Below are 12,151 nucleotides of genomic sequence, written 5' to 3'. Positions count from 1 at the left end.
ACACATAAAGACATTCTTGTTTATAATATTCTTTTCCATTATGGTTTATCACAGGATACTGAATACAGTTCCCTGTGCTATAGAGTGGGGCCTTGTTGTTTATCCATCCTACGTATAATAGTTTAGATCTGCTAATCCCCCCTCCGCCCCGCCCGCACTCCCAGTCCTTCCCTCCCCCACCCACCTCCCCCTTGGCAACCACAAGTCTGTTCTCTATGTCTGTGAGTCTGTTTCTGTTTCGTAGATAGGTTCATTTGTGCCATATTTTAGATTCCACATACAAGTGATAAAGAATATGATGGGTTTTTAAAGTCTCGATGCTATCACTTGCCTGAAGCGAGTTTCTTCCATTCTTTCTAAGCCTGTTTCCTCATCTAGCATTTAGGGTAATAGCCACCTCATTAGGGTGTTATGAGGATTAAATGAGATGTGAATTAATACTTAATAAATGGTAGTTTTATTAAGCTCATTTCACACTGTATTGACCATATATTAATACATATACCATTTATTAACATTTTAATGTACTACTTCTCAGTAAGAGAGTTGCATTTTAACTAGAGGATATTCATTATCTGGATCAATTGTGGTGATGATTTCCCAAGTATATCCTTATGTCAAAATGCATCGAATTGTACACTTTAAATATGTGCAAGCTGATTGCACATCAATAGTGTACCTCAATAATGCTGTAAAAAAATTCAAAGACCAATTGACCCAGCAAGTTCTCAGATTCTGTGCTATGGAAATAAAAGCACAGGTGCGCTCAGGGGTCAGCAAACGTTTCCTACAAAGGGCCGGATAGTAAATGTTTTCGGCTTTGCGGGCCATTTGGTCTCTATCGTAACTATTCAATTCTGCCAAAGTGTTATAGCTGGAAAGCAGCCATAGATTCTACATAAACCAACGAGCATAGCTGTGTTCCAGTAAAACTTTATTTATAAGAACAGGCAGAGGGCCAGATTTGGACTACGGGCCACAGTTTGCAGATCCTGAATCTAGGTACATCTACCTATGTCAGGATCATAACAGAAACAACCTAAATGTCTATCCATAGGGGACTGGTTGAATCGTTTATAATAAACCCACACTGTGGAAATTAGAATGACTATTAAAAAGGATGGGTTGGATCCTGTGTGTTGACCTGTAAAGACCATTCATGGTAGATTATTTTTCAAATATTTTATTGCAAAAATGTAAAAATACACAGACTATTTAAAGTCTATAGCAAACAACTGAATGCCCACCATGAGATTCTACCATTAATATTTTACTACACTTTTTTTTTTTTTTTGCGGTACGCAGGCCTCTCACTGTTGTGGTCTCTCCCGTTGCGGAGCACAGGCTCTGGATGCGCAGGCTCAGCGCCCATGGCTCACGGGCCCAGCCGCTCCGCGGCATGTGGGATCTGCCCGCAACGGGGCACAAACCCGCGTCCCCTGCATCGGCAGGCGGACTCTCAACCACTGCGCCACCAGGGAAGCCCTACACTTATTTTTTATGATATGTCCATCCATCTGTCCATGATAGATTCTTAGGTGAGAAAATGAGGTGTGAAATGTACAATATGACTTCCATTTTAGTAAAAGAAAGAAAAGATCAGAAAAGACTGCACTACGTATATTTGTGTTTGTAAAGTCTAGAAAAAAGTATCAGAAGAGATGCCTGAACTCTTTTTTTTTAAAATTGAAGTATAGTTGATTTACAACGTAGTGTTAGTTTCAGGTGTACAGCATAGTGATTTAGTTATATAGATAGCTGTTCTTTTTCAGATTCTTTTCTACAATATCATAGGTTTTTACAAGATATTGAATATAGTTCCCTGTGCTATACAGTAGGCCTTTATTGTTTATCTGTTTCATACATAGTAGTATGTATATGTTAATTCCAAACTCCTAATTTACCCCCCCACCACCCCCACCACCCCCACCCTTTCCCCTTGTGTAACCATAAATTGGTTTTCTCTGTCTGTGAGTCTGTTTCTGTTTTGTAAATAAGTTTATTTGTATCATTTTTTTAGATTCCACATGTAAGTGATATCATATATTTGTCATTCTCTGACTTACTTCACTTAGTATGATAATCTCTAGGTCCATCCATGTTGCTGCAAAGGGCATTATTTCATTCTTTTTAATGGCTGAGTAGTATTCCATTGTGTATACATCTTTTTTATCCATTCCTCTGTGGGTGGACGCTTAGGTTGCCTCCATGTCTTGGCTGTTGTAAATAGTGCCACTGTGAACAACTGGGATGCATGTGTCTTTTCAACTCAGAGTTTTCATCTTTTCCAGATATATGCCCAGAAGTGGGATTGCTGGATCATATGGTAATTCTATTTTTCAGTTTTTTAAGGAACCTCCATACTGTTTCCCATAGTGGCTGCACCAGTTTACATTCCCACCAACAAGAGTAGTAGGGTTTTCTTTTCTCCACACCCTCTCCAGCATTTGCTATTTGTAGACTTTTTGATGATGGCCATTCTGACCAGTGTGAGGCAATACCTCATTGTAGTTTTGATTTGCGTTCCTCTAATAATTCAGGATGTTGAGCGTCTTTTCACGTGACTGTTAGCCATCTGTATGTCTTCTTTGGAGAAATGTCTGTTTAGGTCCTCCACCCATTTTTTGGTTGGGTCGTTTAGTTTTTTTTTTGATATCGAACTGTATGAGCTGTTTGTTTATTTTGGAAATTAAGCCCTTGTTGGTTGCAGGAGATGCCTGAACTCCTGATGCTGATTATCTGAGGGCAAGGGTTGCAAGGGAATTAGTTATGAAAATTTGAAAGCCCTAATAAGAAATTTTAAAAACGCTTCTTTAGTAAGAATGAACAGTCTAGTCCAGCCCCTGACATCCCAATAAAGAGACCCTGAGGGCTTCCCTGGGGGCGCAAGGTGGTAAGAATCCACCTGCCAATGCAGGGGACACGGGTTGGAGCCCTGGGCCAGGAAGATCCCACATGCTGCAGAGCACCTAAGCCCGTGTGCCACAACTACTGAGCCTGCGCTCTAGAGCCCACGAGCCACAACTACTGAGCCCGCGAGCCACAACTACTGACGCCCGTGTGCCACAACCACCGAGGTCCGTGCTCCTAGAGCCCGTGCTCTGCAACAAGAGAAGCCACTGCAATGAGAAGCCCGCGCACTGCAACGAAGAGTAGCCCCCGCTCGCCACAACCAGAGAAAGCTCGCGCACAGCAACGAAGACCCAACGCAGCCAAAAATAAATGAATAAATTTATTTTAAAAAAAAAAGAGAGACCCTGAGTCAGAACCAGGGCTCAAGCTGCGGGGAGGTGGGCCCATTCCCTGAGCTTGCCTGGGGCGTGGCCAAGTGTGTGCACACTCGGGAATAACTAGGCCCCTGTGTGTCCTTGTGTGTGTATACACACTTAACTCGCCCCCAGACCCACATACACAGCATGCATATGTGCTGGCGCCCACTGCTGTCTGCCCAGGCTGCTGTGTCACTCCACAGCCGCACCCGCCCAGGAGCAGGCATGACAGTGTGATACCCCTTGAATCCTTCATCACCCCCCGCAGGCAGCCCCTCCTGGGGGCTGTCCCAGGCGCCTGGAGGAGGTGCAGCACGGCCCTCCTCCTGGTTCCTGCTTACTCACGCGGACACCTCTGTCCCCCAGGGTCTAATCAGTACCCCTCCCCCAACCTCAGGCCCCGCTTGCATGCAGCCTTTCCTCATTATGACGTTCTTTTATTCAACAAACATTTATGGGAGCCTACTCCAGGCTAGGCACCAAGACACCCAGGAGCACAGCCCAGCCCCTGACCTCCAGAAACTGCCAGGTTTATGGGGAGACAGGTGCAGTCGTGGTGACTGCAGGGCACAGAGGCAGGCACCAGGGCCATCGGGCAGGGGGTCATCCTGGAGGAGGCAATACCAGGGTCAAGCTGCAGAAAGGTCAGCATGTGTCCTGTGGGGTGAGTGGTGGCTTCGGTCAGGGAGGACGTGGAAAGAAGGGAAGACCGGAGCGCTGGGGTTGGGGGACACGGGTCAGGAGGGTGTCCCTTCCCACTTGTGCAGGGCAGCTCATTGGCCCACAGCCAAGGGCCCCCTGGAAGGGAGTCTTCTCCCACCCCACCCCCCCACCCCGGGAGGAGGAGTTGGGAGGGGTTCCATTCCCACCTCGCCCAACTCTGGCCCTTCTGCCCAGTGAGCAGGAGTGGGGGTGGGCATTGATGGTAATCTCCCTCCTCCCAGTCCCCCGGGTCCTCCTCCTAGTCTCCCTTTCAGTGAGTGCCTGGCGTATTGTTCCGCCTTTGTAAAGAGGCAGATCGAGTGACAAAGCAGGGTGGGTGGGCAGGCAGCCCAAGAGGCCTCTTCTCTCCCAGGCAGCATCTGCATGGGGGAGGGGCTGTTCTACACCCCCCACCTCTGGCTTCCAGCAGCAGCTGTTGTCATGGTGACAAGCCTGACATCCCATGGCTCCTGGGGCATCCTCCCCACTGTGGCTGCCGGAGGAAGGGCCCCTGGACTCCTCTCCACCCTGGTTGCGGGGCGGGGGGCACAAAAAAACCTGGCTCCCTGGACAGTCCTAGCAGGGGGGAAGCCTCCAGCCTTCTGTGCCTCCCAATCCGGCTGCCTGTACAGGGGCAGCTCCAGAGCCCCCGCCTCCTACAGACACTGTGATGTGGTGGGCTCAGGCCATGCACCTCTGTCATCCATGCGTCTCCGCCTCCTTGGGGCAAGATACAGAGAGAAATAAAATGTCCCCAGGGTCCTTGAGCAGCTGCTGGCATTGGGGCAGAGGGAGGAGATGGATGGAAGGCTAACAGTACATGAGTGTACAAGTGGGGGAGAGTGTGTGGGCAAGGACTCTGGGCCCACAGAGCAGAGCCTCCAGCCCCGTCCAGAAGAGCTGGGGGGCTACCCCTAGGAGGCTGGTGTGCCCAACACAGCAGAAGAGAAGGGCCTTCTGGGCTGGGGAGATTTGAGGCATGACATGGCATGGGTTTCCAAGGAGTTGGTCGTGGCAGGAAAGGAAGAGGAGGATGGGGGCTATGCCTGGAAGGAATTCTGCTGCCATCCCCAGGAGCATGACCTTCACCCTGGGCAATGGGAAGCTGCCACTGGCATTTCGGGAACCTCCTTGACCAGGTGGTTGAAGCCAGGTCCTTTTTTCAAAGTTACCCTATTTCTGTGCTACCTCTTTGGGAAGTTCAGGAGCTTGCCGCTGCGCCTCTCACGGCTCAGGTGGGCAGAGTTTGTATTTCTTGCAGGGCACAGGGCTGGCTGCATCTCCATGGAGTCCCAATCTCTCGGGTCCTCTTGGAGAGCCAGAGGCTGGGTCCTTCTCCCTTCCCTGCTCCAGCACAGCTCTAAGAGGAGGTGAGCACTAATTACAGCTGCTGCCCCGACTCCTTGCTCCACCACATGCCAGTCTCTGTAGCAGGGCAGTGTTGGCCAAGCAGGGCCAGCTGGGCAGGTGCCCTTGCTCTGGTGGTGACAGGCAGCCTCATGCAGTAGAAGAGCCTGAATGCCATCCCTGACCCTTGTGAGCTGTGTAATCCCAGGCAAATATCTTGAATTTCCTTTTTTTAAAATTTTATTTATTTTATTTATTTATTTTTGGCTGCACTGGATCTTTGTTGCTGCGTGCAGGCTTTCTCTAGTTGCGGCGAGCGGGGGCTACTCTTTGTTGTGGTGCGCGGGCTTCTCATTGCGGTGGCTTCTCTTGTTGCGGAGCACAGGCTTAGTTGCTCCGCAGCATGTGGGATCTTCCCGGACCAGGGCTCGAACCCGTGTCCCCTGCATTGGCAGGCAGATTCTTAACCACTGTGCCACCAAGGAAGCCCCTCTTGAGTTTTCTGAGCCTCAATTTCTCATCTGTAAAATGGGCACAGAATTCTTGCAGGGCTGTTACGAGAGTTTAAAAAGTCACTGTGTAGGGCTTCTCTGGTGGCGCCGTGGTTTAGAATTCTCCTGCCAGTGCAGGGGACAAGGGTTCGAGCCCTGGTCCAGGAAGATCCCACATGCCGCAGAGCAACTAAGTCCGTGCGCCACAACTACTGAGCCTGCGCTCCAGAGCCCGCGAGCCACAACGCCTGAAACCCATGTGCCTAGAGCCCGTGCTCTGCAACAAGAGAAGCCACCACAATGAGAAGCCTGTGCACCGCAACAAAGAGTAGCCCCCGCTCGCCGCAACTAGAGAAAGCCCGGCGCAGTAACAAAGACCCAACTCAGCCAAAAATAAATAAATTAAAAAAAAAAAAGTCACTGTGTAAAATGCCTGGCCCAGGGCCCACTTGGCTCACTGTGGGTCCTTGACCAGTTTCCTAGGCCCCCTGCAGTGCAGGTCACTCCCTCAGCCCTTCATCTGCTTGGCATCCCTGAGCAGCTGCTAGGGCTGGACCTATGCCGAGCGCTCACGCGGAAGCTGAGTCTGAGTCTTCCAGGTACCTCTAGGCCAAGGGGGTGAGGACAGACGGGGGTGGGCCATGGAGGAGGGAGGCAGTGTCTCAGGGAGCTTCAGACCAGAGCAGGGCCCTTTGGGTGGCCTGCTGGATGGCACTCGGGTTTCACCCACAAAGCTACCCGGGAACCATGGTGGGAACCTGGCTGAGCAGAGGCGGGAGGGCTGAGGGGCTTTGGGACTCCAGGCGGCCCTAGGCAACTCCAGCCTCTCAGAAACACCTTCCCAACCTGGGGGTGGACGAGTTGGGTGGTGTCGGCAGCTCAGGGGTCGCAGTCTCAGACCTCACTCACTTATTGTCACCGGTCACCACGAGGCCGAGTCATATCCCTAGGACTGCCTTGATTCGTTCCATCTGTACAAAGGGAAGGACAGTCCTCCCCACTCCCCACGGTTTCGGTGCCGCCCGTGGAAGCAGAGTGAGTAAGCTGGTTATCTTCCTGACAGCTGTCTGGCTTAGGTGAGGAGGGTGTGAGGTGTACTAAAATATTCCACGGGTGTCACTGTACGCGGTCCCCTGCTCTGCTGTCTGGGGGGGCCTGGCGGGGGCGGGAAGGGGGAGGTGGACGTGGTTCAGGCAGAGAGCGGCAGGATCTCTGGGCCGAGAGGAATTCCCAGGGGAAAACCTATACGAAGGGAGCGCAGAGGACAGGAGGGGAGGGGGCAGAGGGAGACGGGGTCCTCCAGCTCTGTGCGAAGCAGTTTTCAAGCGGTCCTGAGGCGTCAAGGGGCACCCTAGACAGTAGAACCTCCCGCGGATAGGGTGACACCTCCCCCGAGGCCCACCTGGGAAGGGGAGAATGTACCATTCCTGGACTGCGGAGAGAGACAATGAGGTCAAGTGCGCAGTGTGACGGGTAAGTAGCACGTGAGCAACAAATGAATTGTTCACTTCTACAGGATTATCTGCCGGTTTTACAGAAAAGGAAACAGAGCGAAGAGCCCAAAGCCACATACAACTAGTGAAGAGGCAGAGGCTGCACTTGAACTGTCCCAGAGTACACGGTCAAGGCGTCCCACGCGTAAAAGCCACCTTAGAAATCGTCCCTCCTGGGGTAAAAAGAGGTGACGCGGTACGGTGGCAGGGAAATCCTCCGGCTGACCGTCTTGTCGCGGGGAGAGGTTGGGCAGCAACCCACTCAGAAGGGGAAAAACCGAGTGTGAGCGGGCAGACGAGGTCGCTTGTACACCCCGCGCCGCCAGACCGCGCCCGGGTTGGTGCCTCCCCGCGCCGCTGCGAGACGCGGCGCCTTTAAAGCCCGGCTGGGGGCGTGCCCGGCGCGCTGAGGGCACGCCTCTGGGCGCGTCCGCCCGGCGCCCCGCCCCGAGGCTTGTAGCCGCGGCCCCGGGAGGCGGGGCACGCTTTGGCTCGGCGGCCGTTCGAGTGGCGGCGGTTCGGCGGCTCGGCGCCTCCTTTGCCTCCGGCGGCTTCCCCGCGCGGTGCCCAGGGCGCCCGGCCGCGCCCTGACACACTCGGCCAGCTCGGCTATGGCCGGCGCCCCGCGACGTGGCGGGCGGGCACGGGGGCGTCGGACGGCGCGGCCAGAGTGAGGCGAGGCCGCCCTCCCGCCCTCGGCCGGGGCCGCCCGGGATGGCCGTGCCGCCGCTCCGCCGGGCGCTGCTGCTGTGGCAGCTGCTGGCGGCGGGCGGCGCGGCGCTGGAGATCGGCCGCTTCGACCCGGAGCGCGGGCGCGGGCCGGCGCCGTGCCAGGCGGTGGAGATCCCCATGTGCCGCGGCATCGGCTACAACCTGACCCGCATGCCCAACCTGCTGGGCCACACGTCGCAGGGCGAGGCGGCCGCCGAGCTGGCCGAGTTCGCGCCTCTCGTGCAGTACGGCTGCCACAGCCACCTGCGCTTCTTCCTGTGCTCGCTCTACGCGCCCATGTGCACCGACCAGGTCTCGACGCCCATCCCCGCTTGCCGGCCCATGTGCGAGCAGGCGCGCCTGCGGTGCGCGCCCATCATGGAGCAGTTCAACTTCGGCTGGCCGGACTCGCTGGACTGCGCCCGGCTGCCCACGCGCAACGACCCGCACGCGCTCTGCATGGAGGCGCCCGAGAACGCCACGGCCGGCCCCGCCGAGCCCCACAAGGGCCTAGGCATGCTGCCCGTGGCGCCGCGGCCTGCGCGGCCCCCCGGCGACGCCATCCTAGGCGCCGCCGGCGGCACCTGTGAGAACCCCGAGAAGTTCCAGTACGTGGAGAAGAGCCGCTCGTGCGCGCCGCGCTGCGGGCCGGGCGTCGAGGTGTTCTGGTCGCGGCGCGACAAGGACTTCGCGCTCGTCTGGATGGCCGTGTGGTCGGCGCTGTGCTTCTTCTCCACTGCCTTCACCGTGCTCACCTTCTTGCTGGAACCTCACCGCTTCCAGTACCCGGAGCGCCCCATCATTTTCCTTTCCATGTGCTACAACGTCTACTCGCTAGCCTTCCTCATCCGGGCTGTGGCTGGGGCCCAGAGCGTGGCTTGTGACCAGGAGGCGGGTGCGCTCTACGTGATCCAGGAGGGCCTGGAGAACACGGGCTGCACCCTCGTCTTCCTGCTGCTCTACTACTTCGGCATGGCCAGCTCGCTGTGGTGGGTGGTGCTGACCCTCACCTGGTTCCTGGCGGCCGGCAAGAAGTGGGGCCACGAGGCCATTGAGGCCCACGGCAGCTACTTCCACATGGCAGCCTGGGGGCTGCCGGCTCTCAAGACCATCGTTATCCTGACTCTGCGCAAGGTGGCAGGGGATGAGCTGACCGGGCTCTGTTACGTGGCCAGCATGGATGCGGGGGCACTCACGGGCTTCGTGCTGGTACCCCTCTCCTGCTACCTGGTGCTGGGCACGAGCTTCCTCCTGACCGGCTTTGTGGCCCTCTTCCACATCCGCAAGATCATGAAGACAGGGGGCACCAACACGGAGAAGCTGGAGAAGCTCATGGTCAAGATTGGGGTCTTCTCCATCCTCTACACTGTGCCCGCCACCTGCGTCATTGTGTGCTACGTCTATGAACGCCTCAACATGGACTTCTGGCGCTTGCGGGCCACAGAGCAGCCCTGCTCGGCAGCCACCACGCCCGGCGGCTGGAGGGACTGCTCGCTGCAAGGGGGCTCAGTGCCCACCGTGGCTGTCTTTATGCTGAAAATCTTCATGTCGCTGGTGGTGGGCATCACTAGCGGCGTCTGGGTATGGAGCTCCAAGACTTTCCAGACCTGGCAGAGCCTGTGCCACCGCAAGATGGCAGCTGGCCGGGCACGGGCAAAGACCTGCCGGGCCCCCGGGGGCTATGGCCGTGGCACCCACTGCCACTATAAGGCCCCCACCGTGGTCTTGCACATGACTAAGACGGATCCTTCTCTGGAGAACCCCACACACCTCTAGGGACACAGGCCTGCATGGGGAGGCTGTTGCCCCCTCCTAGCCCCCCTCCGGAGGAGACAGCTGACTAGCAGCTGCCCAGCTGTCAAGGTCAGGCAAGTGAGTGCGAGGGGCCGAGGACCAGGGCGGGGAGACTCTCGTTCAACCCTCACTTGTCAGGACCCAGTGAGGCTCACTCCCCTGTCGCCTAGTGCAAGGGGGTGGGCCTGGCTGAGTCCCCCGCAGGGCCCTGGGGGTGGGGGCATGTGGAGAGGAGGAGGGGTAGAAGGGGGTGTGGTCCAGCAGAGTTTATTTAATGATGTAATTTATTGTTGGAGTTTCTCTGGAAGCTGTGACTAGAATAAACCCCCGTGTGGCACCGCTGAGTCTTCTCTGGACTGGAAAGGGAGAAGGCAGGAGGGTGAGGGCCCTGCAGGAGTCTCCCATGTGAGCAGAGCTGGGGGTGGGTTCTGGGCTCATCCCCTGACCCCGTTTTCTGGCTCTCCATCAATGGGGAGGACATCGTGCTGTGAAACAGCTGTGTTTTGCAGGAGTCCCAGATTCTTCTCCTCTTTGCTCCTTTTGGCAACCTGCTTGCCTCTCTGAGCCCTGGGTTCCTGCTTCCCAAAGTGAGACTGGGATGCCTGCTGGGATACTCAGGGAATCCCCTGGGATGACACTGTCCCCCTCTGGCCCGGGGGAGTCTAGCCTGTTTGGGGCCTGTGGGTAAGACTCTGCTTTCCTCATTTTGTATAAAAAATGAGGGCATCAGCCTACCTCAGAGTTTTCCTCAGAGGCTCAGGATCTGTTCCCACTGTCTTTATGGCCCATCCTGCTGTCCCTCCCTGGGGCCTGAGGGCCAGGGCCCAGCTGACTGTCCTCATTGCCTTTGAAGATTGCTGATGTGATGTGGCCACTCCACTCCTTGCGGCCCTAGTCAGGGCACCCCACCCTCTCGTCCCTCTGGGTGGAGATGGGGCTGGACTGTTATATGGGCATCTTGGTGGCAGACACAGACATAGAGACAGCCCTTGAAGATAGTGGGGATTGGGTCCCTAGCTCCTAAAGGGCTGCGGAAAGGTTTGAGTTGTGAGCACAGCAGTGAGAAACGGGGCAGGTGCTGGGGCGTGCACATGGCTCCCCTGAAGCAGCTCCCACATTCGTATGCCGGGATAGGAAAAGGTACTTGTGCCTATCTGTGTGCCGGGGAGGCCCTGGGGCTGCCAGGACCTGCGCCACCTCCGTGTGTGGCCGTCCCGGAGACCCTGTCAGCGTGGAGTCAGACCTCAACGTCCTATCTTAGCCTCTGCTTTGGCCACTGTGACTCCAGCCAGGGGAGGGTCTTGGTTCCTGTCTCTGGGTGCATGACACGTTCAGCGTCACTGTCAGGAGGCCCCAGGGTCCAGCCCCACTGCCAGCCAAGGGGAGGCCCAAGGTCAACTGCTTCATATCACAGTAGGGCTGAGCCCCCAAACCCAGCACCTCTCCAGCCAGAGCCCTTTACCCTGCACCAACCACCAGTCTCACAGGAACAAGAAAGAAACCAAATGGAGATCAAACAGGTGGCATCAGCTCCCTCAGGAGGTGAGTGGGGAGAGGGCTGTCGCTCACAAGGAACAGTACTGACCCGTAAGGGAATTTCGCAGCCCTCACCCCTGCAGCTGGCAGGTGGAATGCCCCCCCCGTCCCCCCAATCTAAATCCTCCCCTTCTCATAGACACAGGCTAAGTCCTCATGCCTTCTCTGACCAGTGAAACCAAGTGACCCTAACATGTGGCAACTCGCCGGGGGAGGGTCCCTGACTGAGAAACAGAACGAGCTTAATGAAGGTGACAGGGGCCCAAGTTGGGAGTGGGAGTGGGAGTGGCTGCACCGAGCTGGGCTTAACAGGCCAGGTTTGCGGGCAGCCGACCTGAAACTGCTGAGGGCCTGCACTAGGGCAGGGGCAGCCAGAGGCAAAGGAGAGGATTCTGGAAACGGGAGAGGCAAGTGATGTGCAGGGCCCAAGGGTGGCGGGGAGGGTAAGCATCAGGGGCAGCACCAGTTCACCCAGGTCCTGCCAGTCACTGGGCACCTGGCTGCGTCCCTCAGCGGAAACAAGACTGGCTTCCAGGACAAGTGGGATGGCGGGGGGGGGGGGTGGGGGGCGTGCAATCAGGACAGGCCCCAAGGGGGCTCTGCTTTGAGGCTGAGATGGTTCACATAGGCCAGGACCTGGGAGGGAGGGAGGGTGGGCGGGCCTTGCCAGCTAAGGCTTCTCAGCGCTGGACAACATTATGGAAGAGTCCCAGACCCTAGAGGAAAAGGAAGAAGGAAACATGATTAAAGACCTTTTACAGAAGTCCTCCATCTGATCCTCCTCTCCCCGTTGTGCAGACAAGGGAAG

The 12,151-nt window shown here is 56.1% G+C and overlaps 1 protein-coding gene across 1 annotated transcript; it reads left to right on the top strand.

The window, feature by feature from the left end:
- The first annotated feature begins 7,792 nt into the window (after positions 1-7,792).
- On the top strand, positions 7,793-9,910 carry FZD9 (frizzled class receptor 9). Its single transcript, XM_029221684.1, has one exon. The coding sequence runs from the start codon at positions 8,017-8,019 to the stop codon at positions 9,787-9,789; it is 1,773 nt and encodes a 590-aa protein (XP_029077517.1). The 5' UTR covers positions 7,793-8,016; the 3' UTR covers positions 9,790-9,910.
- The last annotated feature ends 2,241 nt before the right edge of the window (positions 9,911-12,151 follow it).

The sequence above is a fragment of the Monodon monoceros genome, unplaced genomic scaffold (genome assembly GCF_005190385.1).
Source record: "Monodon monoceros isolate NGI ecotype Baffin Bay Population unplaced genomic scaffold, NGI_Narwhal_1 Super_Scaffold_13, whole genome shotgun sequence".
In the NCBI taxonomy this organism is placed as follows: domain Eukaryota; kingdom Metazoa; phylum Chordata; class Mammalia; order Artiodactyla; family Monodontidae; genus Monodon; species Monodon monoceros.
Note: the sequence above shows the minus strand (reverse complement) of the source record. Positions and strands in the feature narration are given on the sequence as shown.